This window comes from Calonectris borealis, chromosome 30 (assembly GCF_964195595.1).
Source record: "Calonectris borealis chromosome 30, bCalBor7.hap1.2, whole genome shotgun sequence".
Taxonomy (NCBI): domain Eukaryota; kingdom Metazoa; phylum Chordata; class Aves; order Procellariiformes; family Procellariidae; genus Calonectris; species Calonectris borealis.
In genome coordinates, this window is record NC_134341.1 from 345,214 (window position 1) to 365,145 (window position 19,932).

General features: G+C 67.1%; 3 protein-coding genes across 6 annotated transcripts; 2 read left to right on the plus strand and 1 right to left on the minus strand.

Moving 5' to 3' along the window:
* Positions 1 to 557: 557 nt before the first annotated feature.
* Positions 558 to 2,940, minus strand: LOC142073724 (retinol dehydrogenase 16-like). Its single transcript, XM_075133861.1, has 4 exons — positions 2,421 to 2,940; positions 1,999 to 2,257; positions 1,119 to 1,282; positions 558 to 952 (listed from the first exon to the last, which is right to left on the minus strand). The coding sequence occupies exons 1-4, from the start codon at positions 2,734 to 2,736 to the stop codon at positions 735 to 737; spliced, it is 957 nt and encodes a 318-aa protein (XP_074989962.1). The 5' UTR covers positions 2,737 to 2,940; the 3' UTR covers positions 558 to 734.
* A 471-nt stretch (positions 2,941 to 3,411) lies between these two features.
* Positions 3,412 to 6,348, plus strand: PRIM1 (DNA primase subunit 1). Its single transcript, XM_075133867.1, has 13 exons — positions 3,412 to 3,539; positions 3,775 to 3,932; positions 4,053 to 4,159; positions 4,258 to 4,331; positions 4,584 to 4,720; positions 4,787 to 4,845; positions 4,922 to 5,036; positions 5,155 to 5,241; positions 5,325 to 5,469; positions 5,553 to 5,622; positions 5,701 to 5,783; positions 5,860 to 5,958; positions 6,072 to 6,348. Exons 1-13 carry the CDS (start codon positions 3,437 to 3,439, stop codon positions 6,089 to 6,091), a joined length of 1,257 nt encoding a protein of 418 aa, XP_074989968.1. The 5' UTR covers positions 3,412 to 3,436; the 3' UTR covers positions 6,092 to 6,348.
* A 295-nt stretch (positions 6,349 to 6,643) lies between these two features.
* NACA (nascent polypeptide associated complex subunit alpha) lies at positions 6,644 to 18,139 on the plus strand. Of its 4 annotated transcripts, XM_075133865.1 has the most exons (9): positions 6,723 to 6,814; positions 7,329 to 7,400; positions 10,385 to 10,438; positions 15,892 to 15,977; positions 16,102 to 16,179; positions 16,686 to 16,832; positions 17,153 to 17,281; positions 17,648 to 17,770; positions 18,011 to 18,139. In XM_075133865.1, exons 2-9 carry the CDS (start codon positions 7,331 to 7,333, stop codon positions 18,023 to 18,025), a joined length of 702 nt encoding a protein of 233 aa, XP_074989966.1. In that variant the 5' UTR covers positions 6,723 to 6,814; positions 7,329 to 7,330; the 3' UTR covers positions 18,026 to 18,139. The 4 variants fall into 4 exon arrangements, with proteins under 4 accessions (XP_074989963.1, XP_074989966.1, XP_074989967.1 ...); XM_075133866.1 differs by lacking the exon at positions 10,385 to 10,438 and having other exon boundaries at positions 6,724 to 6,814; XM_075133862.1 differs by lacking the exons at positions 16,102 to 16,179; positions 16,686 to 16,832; positions 17,153 to 17,281; positions 17,648 to 17,770; positions 18,011 to 18,139 and having other exon boundaries at positions 6,644 to 6,814; positions 11,348 to 15,944.
* The last annotated feature ends 1,793 nt before the right edge of the window (positions 18,140 to 19,932 follow it).

Here is a 19,932-nt window from a genome sequence, read left to right on the forward strand (position 1 = left end):
CGCTGCACTCGCCCGGCTTTGGGCCGGTGGGGGACGGCGGCTTCGTCCCCTCACCCCGGGACAGGCCCTGCCCGAGGAGGCAGCAGAGCTGCTGGGGCGAGCCTGGACACAGGCAAAGGGGTGTCCCCAGCCGCAGCGATGCCCGGGCATGGTTTGCTGGAGCGGGGCAGCCTTCACTGACCGGGGGCTGCGGGTCTGCAGAGCTGCGCACAGAAGCAGGCGCTGCTCGGGATACCCGAGGGGCACGAGGAGGAGGAGGACTCGACCAGAGGCTGCCCAGCCCTGTGCCCAGGGGCAAAGCTGCCCAGGTTTGTACAGGTCTGGTTTTTATTCACGTGTGTTAACGCCTGCAGCGCCGGCTCGGGGGAGTGCAGCTCGCGCACCCTGGCGGGAGCTGGACCCTGCACGGAGCAGGCACTGGGGAGCAGGCACCGGCAGCTCCCACGGCGTGGCATGGCACGGCACGGCCAGTGGCAGTGCTGGTGCTGCTGGAGGAGCAGGGACGCGACCTCGGTGCCGCAGCCCCAGCCGAGGCTGAAACCAAGCCCTGCCGGGCAGGGAGGAGGGGTTGTCTTTTATTCTGCTAGCAGAGACAGCGGGTTGCGAGACATACATGGAGTTAGAAATTCAGGAACCTATTGGCACGGCCTCAGCTGCGGGCGACGCTGGATTCCACCCTGCGCTGCCGGCCCTGGCTGCTGCTGCCTGTCGGCTGCCTACGCCGCATCCCTGCCTTAGGCTTTCTGGGCAGGTTTGGGGGAGGACCAGGAGAGTATGAAGTCCGTGAGGGCTGACGGCAGGTAGCTGAGGGGGATGTAGAGCAGCTTGGCATCCCAGCCCGCAGAGTAGCGGGTGCGTGGGAAGCGGCTGGTCAGCGCGTGCTCCATGCAGTCTGTGACCAGCCTCAGGTTGGAGTTGTACGTCTTCTGCAGCCTCCTGAGTGCTACCACAGCTGCGGAGGCAGAAAGGGCCGGTCAGGCTGCCGGGCTTAGACTCTCGAGCCGAAGGCAGCTGAACGGCTCGGTGGGATGACGCGGTGGTGGGACACCCTGTGGCCCTGGGAATGTGCCTCGTGTCAGGAGAAACAGCATTGCTTAACCTTTAGGCGAGGTACTTACACCCCTTCAAGTAATTCTCCCCATAACTTGCTTTGGTTTCCTCCGGGAGCTTCTCCCAGGTGGAAAGAAAATTCTTCTCCAGATTCTCGACGTTGGTGATCATCGTCTTGAAGTAGCCTGGCTCGATCACGCAGACCTTCACCCCGAAGCTGCGCATCTCAAGCCTAGAAGGGATCAAACCCCGTGGGATGCAGGAGCCGCACCCGAGTGCATCCGCCGCCCACCGGCACGGGCTGTGCGCGGGCAGCAGCCCTCACGCGGGATGCACGGCAGCCTTGTGCCGGAGGTACGGTGGGGAGCCTGACCACCCCAGTGGACCCCGCGCCAGCCCCGGCACGTGGCCAAGCGTGTGAGCAAACATCTGCTGATTCTGGATGGGATGGGGCCAAAGCAAACCTGGGGACCGCGGGACCGTTGCCTGCAGGATCTGGTACGGGGGCAAGGCCTAATGGGGGGGGCTGAGTGCTGGGGCAGGCAGTGCCAGCCGGTGTGGCCACAGCCTCCCTGCCGCTGGGAAGTCATCGGGCAGGGGACTGAAATCAAAGCTCTGCCAAGACCTTTGCCTTCCCTTGCCCCGGGCTGCCTCTGTGTGAGCTTAGCTGAAAGTGGAACAGAGGCTGCCAGCAGCAGGCGAGGGTCCCCCGGGCAGGAGCGGGGCGGACCCGTGGGACCCAAGTCCCGTAGCTGCGGAACAAGGTGTCCTGACGTCTGGTGCACGCGTTAAGCATCCCCGCAGCCCCTCCTCTTGCGCTTCGGCAGCAGCTAAAATGACCTCTGCCTGCGCTCGCTTGCGGTTGCATGGGGAAGGGCTTTGGCAGACGGAGGCTCTGCTGGCTGAAGCCCGGAAAAGCAAACTGGGAAACTGGGGGCGGTGTCTTACCGGAGACTGTCGGAGAAGGCCTCCACGCCAAACTTGGAGATGCAGTACCCCCCGCCGAAAAAGGAGATGCGGCCCATCACGCTGGCCACGTTGACCACCCGGCCCCGCGCCTGCCGCACCAGGGGCAGGAGGCTCAGCGTCACCTCGATGAGGCCGACCAGGTTGACGTCCAGGACCTTGACAAAGTCGTCCTTGGTCAGCCACTCGTTAGGGCCACTGGGGACGGCGATCCCCGCATTGTTCACCAGCCCCCAGAGACCTGGGGAGAGGGGGATGGGGTGAGCGGGGGCTGCTCCCCTGCCCACGGCCCTGCTCCGGCACCGGCTGTGCCGGCACAGGTTGGCGGAGCAGTGGGAGCACTGGCAGGGCCGACGACGGGGCCGAGGATGGGGCCACGGATGGGGACGGCCGCCCCATCCTACCTCGGTCACCCACACACTCCCGGACCCAGGCGGTGGCGGCGGCGATGCTCCGGCTGGAGGTGACGTCCAGGAGGACGGTCTGCAGCCGCGGCGAGGCGGCCGCCCGCAGCCGCGCAGCCCCTGTTTCGGTCAGGCAGGCGGCCAGCACCCGCAGCCCCCGCGCGTCCAGCTGCCGCGCCAGCAGGTTCCCGAAGCCGCTGTCGCAGCCCGTGATCAGCACGTACTTCTCCGAGAGCCTCGGCACCATCTGCCGCTCCCGGTGCCAGCGCCACAGCAGGTACAGCCCCACCAGCACCGCCGCCAGGTACAGCCACATCCTCGGGCACCGGGATCAGGAGCGGGACCGGGACCGGGAGCTCTGCGGGCGCGGCGGCTGAGCGGCTCCGGCCCGAGCTTGCCCCGCCCCGCGGCGCCGCTGTCAATGATTAATTAGCGCGGCCGCGGGGGCGGGAGCGGTTCCGGGGCAAAGACCGGAGAGAGACCGCGGGGCCACCCGGGCGGCCCCGAGCTCGGCGCCGTCGCGGTGCTGCCGCCTCAAGCCCGGCCCCCTGGGCTGTGGGCTCTGCCCCGGGCTCTGCATCGGCCCCGGGGCTCGGCTCCGGCTGCAGCCGGGTCGGGTCCTGTCGCAGCCGTGGGGCCGCCGGGGAACCGTTAACCCGGAGCGGGGCAGCCCCCGGGGGTTTCCCGCACCCCGGCCCTGCCGCCCCGGGCACCCCCGGACCCCGGGTACCCTCTCGGACGCCCGCGACCCGGGCACCCCCGGACCCCCCCGGCACCCCCAGACCCCGGGTACCCCTCGGACGCCCACGACCCGGGCTCCCCCGGACCCCCCGAGCACCCCCGGACCCCGGGTACCCCTCGGACCCCCGGACCCGCCGGTGCTTTGCTCCCGGCCCGTGTCCCGAACCGCGCGTAGTCCCCAGCCCCGCTCCCCGCGCCGGGCCCGGACTACAGCTCCCGGCAGCCCCCGGGCGCCCGCCCCCGCCCCCGCCGCTTCCCGCCGCCTCCTTCCCGCCATGGCGCGGTTCGAGCCGGCGGCGCTGCCCGAGCTGCTCCCGGTCTTTTATCGACGGCTCTTCCCGCACGGCGCCTACGGCCGCTGGCTCGGCTACGGCGGCGGTGAGCGGGGCGAGGGGCACCGCCGGGGGCTGCGATACCGGGTCCTGGGACACTGGCGCTGGGGGCGGGCGGATGCACTGACCGGGCCCGGGGCACCGGGGAGTGCGGGGGGTGCAGGAATTGGGGGGGGGAGGGTTCAGGAATGCGGTGAGGGGACTTGAGGGGTCCAGGCCCTCAGGGCAGTGTCGGGGCTGCCCCCCCATCCGCACCCCCCAACCCGCCCGGGCCCCCGCAGTGGTGAAGAACTACTTCCAGCTGCGGGAGTTCTCCTTCACGCTGCGGGACGACGTCTACGTGCGGTTCCAGTCCTTCGGCAGCCCCCAGGAGCTGGAGCGGGAGCTGCAGAGGACCAACCCCTACAAGATCGACATCGGGGCTGTCTACTCCCACCGGGTGAGTCCTGCTCCCACCCGGGCACGCCAGCTGGGAGCACGGGTGCTGGCCGGCCCCGGGGGGACACAGCCCCTGGCTCATGGGGTCCCTGGCCGGGGCTGAGCCCGTCCCATCCCGCAGCCCAACCAGCACAACACGGTGCACCTGGGGGCCTTCCAGCCGCAGGAGAAGGAGCTGGTCTTCGACATTGACATGACGGACTATGACGACGTGCGGATGTGCTGCAGGTTGCCAGGGGTGTTCACAGCACGAGCCAGAATAGGGGGCCGGGAGGGGGGTGCGGGGGCACGGAGCGGCAGCCTGACCCGCCACGCTCTGCCTCCAGCTCAGCCGAGATCTGCTCCAAATGCTGGACCCTGATGACCATCGCCGTCCGCATCATTGACCGCGCGCTCGTGGGTGAGGGTCTCAGGGACCCGTGTGGCCTCCGTCCTCACGCACCGGGGACGCGTCCAGACCACGCTCTGCCCCGCAGCAACACCCAGACCCCAAAGCGGTTGCGGGGGCAGTGCTCTCATGGGGCTGAGGGGGAGTGAAGGATGCGCTGGTGCCCGGTGGGGTTTGCCCAGTGGGTCTGCAGCGCTGCCAGGCTTGGGCGGACGCCGCAGCCCATCCCGACGCGCTCCCGCAGCCCGGCTGTTCCCCCCGCAGAGGACCTGGGCGTGAGGCATCGCCTGTGGGTGTACTCGGGCCGGAGGGGCGTCCACTGCTGGGTGTGTGACGACGCGGTGCGGAAGTGGTCCTCAGCGCTGCGGGCGGCTGCTGTGGAGTACCTGACCCTGGTGAAGGTGGGTGCACAGGGGGCCGGGTACCCCCTGCCCAGCCCCCCAGGCTGACAGCCTCTGTCCCCCCAGGGCGGAGCAGAGACCGTGAAGAAGGTGAACCTCTCTGAGCCCGTCCACCCCTTCATCAGGTCGGTGGGGACCCCCCTGCCTGGCCCCCGCAGCCGCCGGCCGCGGGGCGCTGAGCCTCTCCCCGCTGCTCCGCAGGCGGTCAGTCAGCGTGGTGGAGAAGTACTTTGAGGCGTACGCGCTGGTGGGCCAGGACATCCTGGGCAGTCCGGAGAGCTGGGACAAGGTGCTGGCCCTCGTCCCGGAGGATATCCTTCCCGGAGCGGCCCCACCGTGCCGCTCGGCACTGTGCTGGGTCTGGAGGGAGGGTCTGCACGGGGGGAGCGGGGTCGGCAGTGTCTGCCATCAGCCTTGACCGCCGGCCACAGCACCGCGAGTCGCTGCAGGGCGAGTTCCCCAAGAAGCGGGACTCGGTGCAGCGCTGGGAGCTGCTGAAGGGCAGGATGGAGCGGACACGGGTGAGTGGCCGTGGAGCTGCCCCGGGCAGGGAGCTGGGCACCGCCGCCCACCCCACTGCCCCCTGACCCGCCTGTCTCCGCAGCGGGCGGTGGGGGCTGGGAGGAGCACGCCATGCTACGCAGACTGGGAGATCATGCTGCAGTACTGCTTCCCCCGCCTCGACATCAACGTCAGCAAAGGCGTCGGGCACCTGCTGAAGAGCCCCTTCAGCGTCCACCCCAAAACAGGTGGGTCTGGTGGCCTGCAGGGCGGCACCCCACAGGGACCCCCGGGGCCGGGCACCCCTGGCAGTGACTCCCCTCTCTTGCAGGTCGCATTTCGGTGCCACTGGATCTGCAGAGGCTGGACCAGTTCGACCCGTTCACTGTCCCCACCATCAGGTACGTGAGCGGGGCTGGCGGCATAGGGGGTCCCAGCTGTGCCGGCAGCCCCCCACCATGTCCCACCATCTTCCGCAGCTCCCTGTGCCACGAGCTGGATGCGGCAGGTGATGGGGAGCAGGAGGACGGCGGGGAGACAGAGCCGAAGCGCCGTGTGCGGGGTGAGCGGGGCCGGGGCCGGGGTGAGGGGTCCCCACCGCCTGCTCCCACTCCTGCTCAGCACCCCGAATCCTCCAGACTACAAGAAGACGAGCCTGGCGCCCTACGTGCGGGTCTTCGAGCAGTTCGTGGAGGAGATGGAGCGCGCCCGGAGGGGAGAGCTGCTCCGGAGAAGCGGTAAGTGCCAGGCAGGGATGCAGCCAGCTGGGGGACCCCGATGGGGGGGACCCCCTGGCTCTGAGAAACTGCTCTTCTTTTTCTGTAAAACTTCCCGTTTCTCCTCTTTGCAGACCTGCAAGGAGACTTCTGAGGCTTCGCTGCCGGGGGCCGCGGTGGCAGCCCCTGTCCTTGCCGCAGGGCCGCCGAGGGATAGACCCTGCCATCGCCGCCTCCGCCATCACCACCTCCGCCATCGCCGCCTCCGCCGGCCGCGGGCGTCCTGGTGCGTTGGAGCAGGGAGCCCGACAGCCCGCGGCCGAACCGCGCCGGGTCCCTGCCCCGCTCCCCGCGGGCCCTTCCCGCGTTTTGTACCTTTTCTACGCAAAGACCATTAAACGTCTCTGGTCACCCGCGTGCCTGAGCCCCGGGACGCGCCGCGGCGGGAGGGGGCCGGGGCTGGGGCCGTGCCCCGTCCCCGCGGGGAGGAGCCGGGGGTCCTGCCCCTGCCCTGCAGCCACGGGCGGGCCGCGCCCTGTGCCCCGTGCCCTGGCCGCGGGTCGCTGCTGGCGCCCGGGGGGTCCCTGCCCCACAGCCGGGGCCAGGCCCCGGGTTCATGGCGTCTCAGCCCCGCACCCGGAGGGGCCCTGGCTCCGTTTCCACGGGGGTCCCGGCCCCACACCTTGGGGCCCCGCGCCGGCCCCTTTGCCGCCGCCCGGGCCGGACGGAGCCCGGAACGGCGGAGCGCAGCCGTTGGGGCGGGGGGGCAGGCCGCGAGGCGCTGCCCCCTGCCCCGGAAGTGCTCGTCCTCCCGGAAGTCGCGCTTCCAGCAGCTCGGTCTCTTTCCGCCGCCATCTTTGGCCCTGCTCCCCGCACAGTGAGTCCCGCCGCCGCCATCCGCCGCCATCCGCCGCCGCGGGGGCTGCCCGCCGCTCGCGGGCTGCGGCCGGGCCGCGAAGGAGGGTGGGAGGGCGGCGGCGGCCCGGCCGAGGCCGCCGCCGAGGCCGTGGTCGCGCCGAGCAGGGCCGGGAAGGCCGGCGGGGACGGCCCCGCGCACCGGGAAGGGGTCGCCCGCTCTGGGGGGGGAGAGGCGGCCGAGACCCCTGGCGGAGGCCAGCTCCGCAGCCCGGCGGGGGGAGCCCCTTTGGCAGCGCCGAGCGGGACCGGGGTCGGCCCGTGCCGTGCGGCGCTCGGCGCCGGCTGGGCCCGGGCTGTCCGGTACCGACCGGGCGGCTGAGCCGTCGTCGCAGACCTATCGGTACCGGGAAGGCGTTCGGTGTCTCTAGGCAGCGCACTCGCGGGTGGCTTTGGGAAGGGCGAGTTAGCGGGGGCCGCTGTCGGGGCGTCCGGAGCTCCGGCGAGCCCGGGCCTGTGGTTCTCCCTTTCCCCAGAAATGCCTGGCGAAGCTACAGAAACCGTCCCGGCCACGGAGCAGGAGCTGCCGCAGCCGCAGGCTGAGACAGGTGAGGCCCGGAGGGTCGCGGCTTCGGGGGGAGACCGGGCTGGCGGCGGGGAACGTCTCCGTCCCCGCGGCCTATGGGCGCTCGGTCGTTTTTAAGGGGGGAGGTCGGAGGTTGGTGAGCGACCGGGTTTCACCTGCCCGAGGGATGAGTTCAGGCGGGTTCTCGGTGGTGCCGGGGCGGGAGAGGGGAGCGGGGGGCTCCGGGCGAGGGCGTGTGGAGGGTTCCTTGGTGGGCGAGGACCCGATGGCAGTGGGTGCTGCGTGACGCCAGCTTCAGTCTCGTCCACTTTACCTGGGGGCATCTGCGCCTTGGCCCGGGCACCCTTCTGCTCTGCTGTTTCGTTGTGCTGCTTGCTGCGGCCGAAAGAAATCTGTATTGGTTCTGTAGTTTCCCACCCAAAAATGTATCGGTTATCTCTACAGGAAACGTGACTAAATATGACTAAAACCCCATGGTTTGCAGCCTCTTGTGTCCCAAACTACCGGGGTACGGCTGTGCGGTGACTGGGACAGTTGGGGATGTAATCCCTTTGCGCTCTGGAATTGGTCGGGTTTGGGAAGACGACGCGTGGCTCCGTGTCAAAAAGTTATAGCAGGGCCGGGGAGTGTTGCTGCACCGGCCTCGCGCCATCCAGGGGGGCCGCTGCTGGGACTCGGGGCAGCTCAGAAAGTCCCAGGCAGGCGAATGTGGGGCCTGTGCCCGCGATGGGGCACGGGCCGGGCTCCAGGCTGCGCTGCCTGTTGCTGCGCTGCCTGTTGCTGCGCTGCCTGTTGCTGCGCTGCCTCTTGCGCTGCCTCTTGCGCTGCCTGACTCCCTTGAAGGTGTCTGGGGTGCTGCGGTCCAGCTCTGCCCGTGTTTGCTGCGTCTCTGCCCCAAGGTGCAGGGACGCTGCAGGAATACGTGACCAGGCATTGTCACCTGGCCTGGGGGAGCCATGCGAGGCACGACGGTGAATGGGGGTCTGTCTGAAGGGCACATTGGATTTGGAGACCAGCAGGGAAGTCTGGGCTTCCCGAGGGCTGGGAGGTGTCGGCAGAAAGCGTCCCTGGGGGGGAGGCGGCCCCCCGCGCCCAGCGGAGCTGAGTGACGGCTGTCGGTGTGACAGCTGTGCTGCCAGGACCCGGGGACCTGCTGTACTCTTGGCCTCTCTCCAGGCGTAGCTGGGATTCCTGCGGTGGGGCCACTTCCCAGTCCCCCCCTCTTCCCAGGACAGCTTTTCTCTCTGTCTCAGGCGACAGCTCGCACCTTTTGTCCTCCCAAAGCTCTGCTGCTCTTGAGTCTCTAACGAGAAACACTTAGGTTGGTAGAAGCTGACCGTGGGCAGTGTGTGCTGAGCAGCAAATGCTGTTACAGTACCTGCTCCCCCAGCTCGGGGGGAACACGGGGGGCTCCCGGGGGAGCGACATGGGCAGCTGCAGAGGCTGGAGCAGCCGCGGGGGGGCTCGCGGGAGCCGCCAGGTAGGTCTGCAGGCGGAGGGTGGAGACGAAGGGTGTGTGCGAGTGCGAGGGCTGTCGTGTTTATCCCCTCTCTGCTGAGCCGGCTGTTCCGAGATCCGGCAGCACTGGGGAGCTGGGGGTGCTGGCGCAGGGTTAGCAATCGCCCCATGGGTGGGAATCGTCAGGCAGTTTCCTTTGACGTTCGTCTTATTCTTCAGAGGTTGGCTGGTCCGTGGAAAGCTTCTGAGATTGGGCAGAATGGTCTCTAATCCAGCAGTTCAGGGCTTCAGCTTTCAGGTGTGCGCAGCCGGGCCGCGGGAGGCTCTGCGGCCCAGTTGGTTTAAGCATCCCTTAAAAATTATATGTGCTCTTCAAGAGGCATGCATCTCGCCTTCGTTTGCGGAGGTGGCCACAGGAGAGGTGGGGCTGTCGGTGGAGAAGTGGCGAATTGGAAATATCATGCTTATTGCAGGAACGTCCTCAAGCGCTGCTGGTGAGGTGTCGGTGGAGATGGAGAAGAAACAGGGAGAGCCGGCAGGGGTGAACGAGCATTCCAGAGAAGGCTGTTGTCTGTGCAGCCTGTTCTGTGAAGGGCTTGGGACCAGCTCAGCTCTTGGCAGGGGTCGTTGCTCCTTCTTGAGGCGCCAGTAGGTTCCCTGGAACCGGAAGAGTCCTGGCACGCGCTGGCCCGTTGGCACGAGGCACCGATGTCTGGCGCTCATTGAGCGGCTGCCTAACTCCGGGCTGGTGCCCGTCTCCTCCCACCACCCTGCGTTTTGGGGTAGGCTGGGGAAATGGGGCATTAGAAGCATCTTCTGAGCCACCGTTCTTGGGGCAGAGAATGGGATGTCACCCATAGAGGAGGCAGCTGTGAGTTCTGCACATGTGTTGCTGCTCCAGAGGGTAGCGAGGTGAGGGCTTGAGCCTGTGGCGCAGCCCTAACCACAGTGCGGGAGAGGTTGGGCAGGGGCAGCGGACACACAGGCAGGGCTGGCCCTGTCGTGGGTCGGTGGGTGACCCGTGCAGAGCTGGATGGGGCTGCAGCGGTGAGAGCCAGTGCCCTGCGCGGAAGCGGAAGCAGATCCGTTGCTCCCTTGACGTGACGCGGTCTCTGCGAACCAGACTGTGATTTGGGCTCCGCAGCTGTCGGTGGCTTCTCCTCGGCAGCTGGCCTGGCTGCGCTCCCCTCGCCGTCCCTGCCGGCAGACGTGCCGGGACGTGCCGCCTCTGGGTTCAGGGCTGACGCCGTGCGTGGGGCTGGAGCTGCCGAGGGGCAGGTGTGTGGCTGGGCCGGTTCTGCTCTCCCAACCAGCAGCGGTGCTGGTTACGCTGGTCAGACCAGTGCTGCCCTCCCTGGCTCTCACCACGCCTCTTCCCTGAGTGCTTCCCTTTGATCGTTGACATTCGGAATGGCGTTCGGAATAGCCGGGCTCTCTCTGGGCTCTCTTGGCGCTGGCTGGAGGCAGGCGTGCGCCGGGGGAGTTGGATGGCGAGTGCTGTCGGTCGGCGGGACTTGTCTTAATAAACTGCTATTCTCACCCGTTCAGCTCCAGCTGCCCTTCCTCCCGCAGCCCCTGTTACTGCTCCTGTCGCAGCGCCAGGTACTCCGGACCCTCCTCGTTAACACCTCGTGTGCCGCATTAACCAGAGTTTGCCGTTCTGGGTGGTTGCAGTTACATTAACGCTAACAGCTTGCACAGGGAAGTGCAGGTCACTGCACAGGAGCCAGGACTTGGGGTCCTGTCCCCTCGGTGTGAGTGAGCCACGCCACCACCCGTGCCTCAGTGTCCTTGTCCCCGCAGGGCAACCGCCTGCCGGGGGGGTCTGCCTGTGTCCCATCGGGGCTGGAGGGAGGGGGCCGCCATCTGCCAGAGCGCTCCTGGAACAGTTACATGTGCCAATGTGTTAAATTTGACTTTTCCTTCCTATCCTCGGGTAGGTCCTTGTCACCCCCTTGCTCCTGCCAGCCCGGGGTGCGATTCCCCAGGCTGGGGAGCAGCGCTGGGGGTCTGGCTGGGCCTCCAGGGCTCCATGAAGGTTGTGGCAACCCCTTTGGTAGGGAAGAGCCGAGCACAGAGCTGGTGGCGAAGCCTGGCCCCTGTGCCAGCCCCCCTGCCGTGCCCGGCCCACTGGGGCTTCCTGGCATTTCAGGTGCCACCGCCTGCCGTGCCGGGTTTCGGCCAGAGCTGCTCTAAACGAGCATTGGGGTGGCAGTATTGATCCTGGCATCGGGTTTTTTCTTGTCGCTTGCGCCCATCAGCTAGCTCACACGCCGGCACAGCATTCTCTGTAAAATCGGTGCCGGTTTCTAGAGGCAGATGAACGTCGTGGTCTGTGCTGGACCTGGCAGGTCAGGCGGACGTTCGTCTGCTGCTCTAGAAACCGAGCACGAAGGCTGGGGGGAAGGCCAGGGCCAGGATGGGGCTGGCTGTGCTGGGCAGGCTGCCTTCCCCTGGCCTCCCCTCCCTCTCTCCTGTCTCTCATCGGTTCACTCTGTTTCTCTCCTTTAGCTGTTCTTCATGCTGCTCATTCCCCACCTCTGACTCCATCTCCGGGCCCTGCAGGCCAGGCTCTCCCAGCGGAGCCGCCCAGCCCTGCCGCGGCTCTGCCTGCCCCTGCCAACCTCCTAGCCCCTGTTTCCCCTGCTGTGGTCCCAGCTGCGGCGATCCCCGTGTTTTCTGTTCCCCCCCAGCTCCCTGCCCCAGCTCTGCAGGTCCCAGTTACCACTTCTCCTCCTCCAGCCCCAGCTCCGCAGTCCCCGACGGGTTTTGCAGCCCCAGGATCTCCAGGGCCTGCCCCAGTTAGCCCAGTGTCTCCAGGACTCCCGGCGCCAGTGTCTCCTGCTCTGGCTGCTGCTCCTGCAGCAGTGATGGTGGCCCCCCTTGTCCCCACCGTGAGCCCTGGTTCTCCCCCTGCAGCTCTCGCCTCTCCTGTGAAAGCTGCCCCCCCTGCCGCCCCTCTGAGCCCCACGGGAGCTGCAGCCCAGGCCCCTCTCCCTGCTCCCGTGGCAGCCTCGGCTGCCCCCGCTCCTTCCCGCAGCCCTGGCGCAGCCCCAGCTGCTCTCCCACCGACCCCTTCCCTTCCCCTTGTGGCATCTCCCCCACCAGCATCCCCCACTTGCCTGCCTGCTCCTGCCGTGCCTCCTGAGGCCGCAGCTTGTCCCCAGAGCCCGGGCGCTCCCCCTCTTCCCGCGGCAGCCCCTCTCTGCCCTGTCATGGCACCAGCAGCGGCCACCCCGGCAGTACTGGTGTCTCCTGGCAGCCCTGCCTCCGCCCCGCTGGCTTCTGCTTCGGTCTCTCCCCGAGCCCCAGCCCCCGACTCTCCCCTGCCCCCCCTCACTCCTCCCCAGTGCCCGGCCCTGGGCGGTGCCATCTCTCTGCCTGCCTTCCTGGCTGCCCCCAAGGCCCTGGACCCGTTGTCACCCCCTGCCCCTCTGGTGCCAGCTGGGATGTCTCCTGGGAGTCCTGCTGCTGCCCCACAGGGCCCAGCTCCTGGTGCTCCAGTCTCTCCACTGGTTCCAGTTGCTCCTTCTGTTGCCAAGACCTGTCCCATGGGCCCTGCCCCGGTGGCCCTGGCTGCTGCCCCTGCGGCTCCAGCTGCAGGAGACCCGGTCCCTGCCTCCGTGGCCAGGACGCCTCCGGGGAGCCTGGACCCTTGGGCAGCACCTGCTGCTGCGGCAGCTCCCATCCCTCCTGCCCTGTCCAAACCCTCTCCGGGAGCTGCTCCATCTCCCCCAGGGCCACCGACAGCAGCAGCTCCCAGTGCTGCACCAGCAGTGGCCACGGCTGCTTTGGTCAAAGCAGCTCCAGCGAGCCCCGTCTCCCCACCGGCAGCTCCTGTGCCTGCTGCCCCCTCGGCCCCTGCCAGCTCCCTGCCTGTCACCCTGGCAGTGGCAGCTCCCTCTGCCCCTCCTGTGGCCAAAGCGGCACCTGCGAGCCCAGTCACTGCCCCGACTTCTCCCTCTGCCCCTGCTGCACCAACTCCTGCAGCTCCACCAGCTCCGGCTGCCCCTCCTGCAGCCAAATCGCCTCCCGTGAGCCCCGTCACTGCCCCGTCTGCTCCCTTGGCCTCTGCCAGCTCCCCGCCTGTCACACCAGTGGTGGCAGCTCCACCAGCTCCCTCTGCCCCTCCTGCAGCCAAAGCGGCACCTGCGAGCCCAGTCACTGCCCCGACTTCTCCCTCTGCCCCTGCTGCACCAATTCCTGCAGCTCCACCAGCTCCGGCTGCCCCTCCTGCAGCCAAATCGCCTCCCGTGAGCCCCATCTCTGCCCCCTCGGCCCCTGCCAGCTCCCTGCCTGTCACACTGGCAGTGGCAGCTCCAGCTGCCCCTCCTGTGGCCAAAGCGGCACCTGCGAGCCCAGTCACTGCCCCGACTTCTCCCTCTGCCCCTGCTGCACCAACTCCTGCAGCTCCACCAGCTCCGGCTGCCCCTCCTGCAGCCAAATCGCCTCCCGTGAGCCCCGTCACTGCCCCGACTCCTCCCTCTGCCCCTGCTGCACCAGCCTCTGCAGCCAAATCGCCTCCCGTGAGCCCCGTCACTGCCCCGTCTGCCCCTGCTAGCTCCCAGCCTGTCACACCGGTGGTGGCAGCTCCGGCCAACCCTCCTGTGGCCCAAGCGGCTCCCGTGAGCCTGGTCGCTGCCCCATCTGCTCCCTCTGCCCCTGCCATGCCAGCTCTTGCAGGTCCTGCAGCTCCAGCTGCCCCTCCTGCAGCCAAGTCGCCTCCCCTGAGCCCCGTCACTGTCCCCTTGGCCCCTGCCAGCTCCCCGCCTGTCACACCGGCGGTGGTAGCTCCACCAGCTCCAGCTGCCCCTCCTGCAGCCAAAGTGGCTCCCAAGAGCCCTGTCGCTGCTCCCTCTGCCCCAGCCACACCAGGTCCTGCAGCTCCAGCTGCCCGCCCTGCGGCCAAAAAGTCTCCGAAGAGCGGCTCTGTCGCTGCCCCAGTGCCTCCACCAGCTCCAGCCACCCCTCCTGCGGCCAAAGGACCTCCCAAGAGCCCTGTTGCAGCCTCACCAGCTCCTGCAGCTCCACCAGCTCCAGCTGCCCCCCCGGCACCTGGCATACCAGCTCCTGCTCCAGGCACGACTGCCCCAGCCCCGGGGGTTCCTGGTGCCCCCCCGAAGCCATTGGCTGATCGTGCCGCCCCTGCTCCCCAGAAACCAGAAGCCGGCCTTCCTGGCTCTGCCCCGGCGGGTAACCTCCCCCAGCCTGCCTCTTCTGCGCCGAGCACTCCCCCGGCAAAGAAGCAGACCCCTCCCAGTAAGGTTGCCAAGCTGGCCCCCCGCCCATCCCCATCCAAGCCCCCCTCGAAGGCCCCGGCCCCCGTCAGCACTGCCATTGACGACGACGACGACCTGCCGCCTCTGATCCCCCCAGAGCTGCCCGCTGCCGAGCCGCCGGTGCAGCCCATCCTGGTGGACCTCTCCCCCCGAGCAGCCGTGGCCCCCGCTGAGGCCCCTGCTCCTCCGGCTAAGCAGCCTGTCCTGAAGAACGACAAGGGTATTTGCCGCCTCGGTTTGCCGTGTGCATGGAGTGTCACTGGCTGCCCACTGGATACTAACCCGTAGACGGGGCCTGGCGCCCCTACGTCGCTTGGTGTGTCGGTCTAGACAAGTAGTCTGTGGAAGTGCCGCGGCGGAGGCAGGCCTGAACCATGCCAGACCGAGCTGAACCTGCCCGAGCAGCCGGTGAGCCAGGGAACGGGGAGGGGAGACGCCCCGCGGCCACGGGATCGGACAGGTCAGGGCTCGGCATGGTCCAGTGCCAGCGGGTCGGTGTCACTAACGCGTGTTCTCGGGCACGAAGCACGGTGTGGCTTGTGGCGTGGGCACTGCGACTGTAGCCTGGGCTGGCTTCACACTGAGACTCTGGGAAGAGCTGCCACGTGCCTGTACCCTGTTGTGTGTGTCTGGCGTCCACCGTGGTTCTCCCCGTGTCTGTCCGCCAGCGGAGAGGACCTGCGGGCAGTGCTGGTGCCAAAACAGGCCCGTCCCCGCGCTCTGGGGAAACTCCTTTGCCTGCCTGAACTATTGGGATCCCCGGGGCGCACTCTGACAGCCTGCAGAGAGCTTTGCCGAGGGCTCCTGCGCGCTCAGCGTGGCCGTGGGCGCAGAGGCCCTTTCCAGGGCAGGAAATAGGACTGAATTCAGGTAATGGCTGCATGGGAGGGTATCATGGTCACCCTCCGGCCTCCTCCAAGGATGGAGACGCCCGGCTCTGCTTTGTTCACTCCCGTGTGGTCGGACACGGCTGTGCCGTGGTTCGCAAGCTAATCGCGGCACTGCAGCAGTGGCGCAGGAGCTGGCAGCCCTCTGAGCCTTCCCGGCTCCAGCAGCTTTCAGGACCCAGCACAGAGGCCAACCTGAGCATCCAAAGATGCCGTTCCCTGATGGGGGTTTTCAAGGTAATTGCGAATCGTCCCCTGTAGTGAAGTCATAGAAAGATGCAGCAGTCCCAAGGACTCGGTGAATTGGGTCTCGTTTCTGTGCTGTGTGTCTGAGCTCCTGCAACCCCAGCTTCACTGCTGCCTGAACAGGTTCGAGGGGAACCGAGGGAGTCCCTGTCAGCGCCCGGCTGCTGCTGACTCCCGCCCAGGGAGTGCCGCCCTGCGCTGCTCGAGCTGGGCTGCCACACTGGCCAGTGCGGTGCCTCACACTGGGGGCACTGCCTCCGGGGCAGTGCTGGGGCAGCTGAGGCTGGGGCTGCCTCCAGGGACTCGGCGTTCTGGGGTGAGCCTCTGGGCACCCATGGCGGTCTGGCACCCGGGAGCAGTGCGGCCCAGCCTGGGCCAGCTCCTGGTGCAGGTTCTCCCTGCTGCCGTGGGGGAGCTTCCACCATGCTCAGAAGAGGCCCTGCTGCCACCCGCTGCCGATGGCGTTGGGGGTTGCAGGGGGAGCTCCTTCCACCAGATACTGCTTAACCGTGCTGATTGGAAACTGTCAGCACTCGGAACCCCCAGCAGCAAAGGCTACACTGATGCAGTGTGGTTCTTTGATCTTGCTGTGTCCCCTGGACCTACCTGAGCTGGAAAGAGTGACGTGTGTTTGTTTCTGTAGGGTCCGGAACAGAGTCCGACAGTGATGAATCTGTACCAGAGCTCGAAGAGCAAGACTCCACACAGGCCACAACGCAGCAGGCACAGGTAGGGCAGGCAGCACGCGCCAGCGTGTCCCTGCAGCTAGCAGCGGTGGAGCAGGATCCCTGCTGGTGCTGTCCACCACCGCCTCGGGATTGTCATGGGTTCCTTTTGTTTTCTCTCCTTGCAGCTTGCAGCAGCAGCTGAAATAGATGAAGAACCTGTTAGCAAAGCAAAACAGAGCCGGAGCGAAAAGAAAGCACGGAAGGTGAGGTCGGATGGTGGATGGACCAAACCTGTATGCAGCAGATAGGCTGCCCATGGACAGCTGAGCTTTGCCTCAGGGCCTGGCACAGTATCCCCGAGTGCTGGGGTCTTCGCTCCATGAACCCTGTTCAGGGCTGCAGCTCCTCACCTCCGGCCCCTTTACGGTAGCAGCCGGGCGTTCGGGAGCTGAGAGAGGTTTGTGCGACTTTCTGCCCTTGTCAGGCCCCAGGCAGGGGGACGTCCTTGTCACAGGCAAAATCCTTGTGTCTGGAGGGGCTTGTGGTCATGCTGTGGATCTCGCCAGTCCTGGGCGAGAGAGCTCCCTCCCAGGCTCCCAGCGCAGTGTCAGGCTAAAAGCCCGGGAATGCTGCTCTGCAGCAGTAAAATGCACATTTTCATTTGCGTGAGCGCAAATCATTGGACCCGGGTCCCTGGAGAGCAGATGAGTGGACAGCTGGGCTGTCTCAGTAACTCTTCCCTCGCTCACCCTTCGCTTGTGTTTTTCAGGCAATGTCTAAACTGGGCCTTCGCCAGGTGACAGGAGTAACCAGAGTCACCATCCGGAAATCTAAGAACATCCTCTTCGTCATCACAAAGCCAGACGTGTACAAGAGCCCAGCGTCAGACACCTACATAGTCTTCGGCGAAGCAAAGGTGAGCTGACTGCGTAGCGTCTGGCAGCCGCATTAATCCGTGCTCGCGGCAGCGGGGCGGCAGGCCACTTAGCTGGGGTTCCTCCTTGCCACCTGCCTTGCCGCCGGCGGGTTCCAGCTGCTGCGTGCCCCTCCGAGGGATGTGGGCAGGCCTGGGGTCCGCGCCGAGGGCTGGCTTCTCGGCTGGGTTGTGCGGCAGAGCCGTTCGATATGCTGGCACTGCTGCAGTGCGGGGAGCACAGCTGCGGCTCTGTGAGCTGGTGTGCTGACATCCCGCTCTGCGCTGGGCTGGCCTCACTTAACGCTTCTTCCCTCCTCCAGATCGAAGACCTGTCCCAGCAGGCCCAGCTGGCAGCTGCCGAAAAGTTCAAAGTGCAAGGAGAAGCTGTTTCAAACATCCAAGAAAACACACAGACCCCCACCGTGCAGGAGGAGAGCGAGGAAGAAGAGGTACACCTTCCCCAGTTTGTCTCTGCAGGGCAGGGCGCTTCACTGCGGACCTGAGCTGGCCGCTGGGCTGCCGGTCCACTGCGAAGCATCCAGAGTTTGTGTTAAGACCCGTGTTTTTCTTTCCCTCATCCACATCTTCGCCGTGATGGCGAAGGGAGAGCGCAGGGTCCTTCTCTTGGAGGATCTGGTCCCAGGCTCTGCCAGGGGACTGTGCCCAGGGCTGGGCAGGGCCCTGTCTTGCCTCCCAGCCTCCGATTGCGTGGCCTGAGTGGGAGCCGCCCCAGGCCAGACAGCCCCATTTTCCCCTGCCAGGCACGGAGCAAACCGTGCGTCGGGCTGGCGTGAATCCCGGGCTGTCTCCTTTAGGTTGACGAAACCGGCGTCGAGGTGAAAGACATTGAGCTGGTGATGTCCCAGGCGAATGTGTCCCGAGCGAAGGCAGTCCGCGCCCTGAAGAACAACAGTAACGATATTGTAAATGCTATAATGGTGAGTGTCTGCCTGGCTGGGCGGGCCTGGCGCCCGGGAGGAGGGAGAACGGTTTGCGGTGGGATGTCCCTGGGGGGAGACGTGCAGCGCGTGGTGTCCCGCTGCTGCAAGTAGGGCGTGAGCTCAGGGCCTCCTGCCTGCGGCCGTGGTACCGGATCCCTCCGCGGGTCAGAGGCCGGGCTGTGGGGCTCCGTGCTGCCGGCAAGGCTGGCTCCTAACATGTCTGTCTTCTCTCTGCAGGAGTTGACGATGTAGCTGCCAGAGGGAGGAGCCGGTTTTGGTGTTTCAGAGAAGAGTAAAATGCAACTAAATTTAAAATTTGTACTATTTCTATCAATTAATAAAAGTTGTGGCTTATTGTTGGTGAAACACTTTCTGCTCCATGTTGGCTTTGCTGCCCTCCCCTCCCTGCTGGCCGAGGCCCCAGGGTGGAGCTTTCCTCCCGGGAAGATCTCAGCCCCGATACCCTGTCCCGTCCCGCCCCAGCGGAAGAACACCTGCCCGTCCCCTCATTTCCTTCCTGTCCCGAAGGTCGGCTGGCCCCGAGCCCCAGCGTCAGCACCGTGCCTGGGGTGCTGGGCTCAGCCTAGGCCGTCTCCCTCCGTAGGTGGCGGGAGGTCCCAGAGGGGAGGCGAGGAGTCCGCTGCGGGGTGTTCCCTTCCATGACCGTGGGCTTCTCCCTCGTTCCCCTGCCGTCGCGGGACAGGGATGGATTGGGGCGTCATGCGCCTTCCAGCCTGATCCGAAGGGAGGCTGTGGCTCATCCGGGTTCAGTCCTGCCTTTTCAACCTGCTGCTTCACTGGATTCATGCGGTGCGGCAGGGCCGAGCAGCAGAAGGGGCTGCGCTCGGTCGGGCCTGCGGGAAGCCTGTGCTTACCCGGAAAGCTGCTGTTCGCGCATGGAGGGAGTCTCCCCCCGCTTGCAGGGGAGCGAGCTGACATCTGCCCACCCACGGCCCCGAGGCTCACGAAATGCGGAGGCTGGAGCTGGGAAAATGGGCACCTTGCTGCTGTTCAGCAGCATTTTTTCTCCCCTGTGGCATAAAAACTGGGCCCTGGAACAGCTCATTAAAGCTGATGAGTGACACGGCAGCACAGGCAGCCAGCGAGAAGCCCGAGAGGAAATAAGCGGGCGATGCCAGCTGGGAGGCCTTCGTTACCCTGCAGCCTGCCGGTGCCAGCGCCGGCGGGCAGAGCTCCCGCCTGCCAGGAGGCGGCAGCGCGAGGGGCCGCGGCGGAGGGCAGCCACAGCCAAGCCGGAATCGGGGGGATTGAGCGGGAGGCTTGTGCTGTGGCACGGCTTTAATTAAGAAACTGGAGAGCTGCTGGCCCAGGGAGCAGCGATGGGATTTCAGAGCAGCTTCCAGCTCCAAGAGGTTGAATTCAGAGGCTGCAGGCAGGAGCGAGGCCTGGAGCTCGGTGCAGAGCTGTTTTCATCTGTACCGTGCTCGATTCCCCCGTGCTGTTTCCTGAGTGCCGCATGAGCAGGACCTTTGATTTGGCCCGGGGTTTTACGATGCAGTTGCTCAGCTGGCGGGTGGGCGCTTGTGCTCCCAAATGCTGCTCTCTCGGAGCAGCGTCCGTGCTCCCTGCGACGAGCTGAGATGCCTTTGGCGTGAATCGCTCCGCATCTCCCGGGCGAAGCCGCCTCTTTTTTTGGTGAGACGCGTGCTCCGGGGAAGGCCCAGCACCAGCGTCCCTCTCTGTGGCGGTGCCGGGGGCTCGGGGCCAGTGTGGCGGCGCAGCGCAGGCTCTGCAGCCCGCGCTGGGCGAAGGCTGCCCTGGCCCGGGCCGGGCTCTGCCCTGCCGGGCAGCACGTGCTCCCGCACGCTGGGGTGTGGGCCCGAAGCCCGCCGGTGCAGGCAGCCCTGGGCGGGCCCGAGAGGGTAAAAACGATCCCGGGGCGGCAGAGGCTCGGGTTCAGCCAGGGCCCTGCGGCCCGCGGGGCCGGGCCCGGCGGTGGGGCCCGGCTGGGAACAGGCCCGGGGGTGAGGCCCGTGCGAGGGCAAGGCCCCGGGAGGGCCCCGCGGGAGCCCGAGGGGCCGCGCCCCGGCCGTGCCGGCGAGGAGCCGCCCGCTGCCCGCCCCGCCCCGGGCCCGCCCCGCCGGCGCTGGGGGCTGCCCCGTCGCCACGGCAACCGCCGGCCCCGCCCCGGGGCGGTC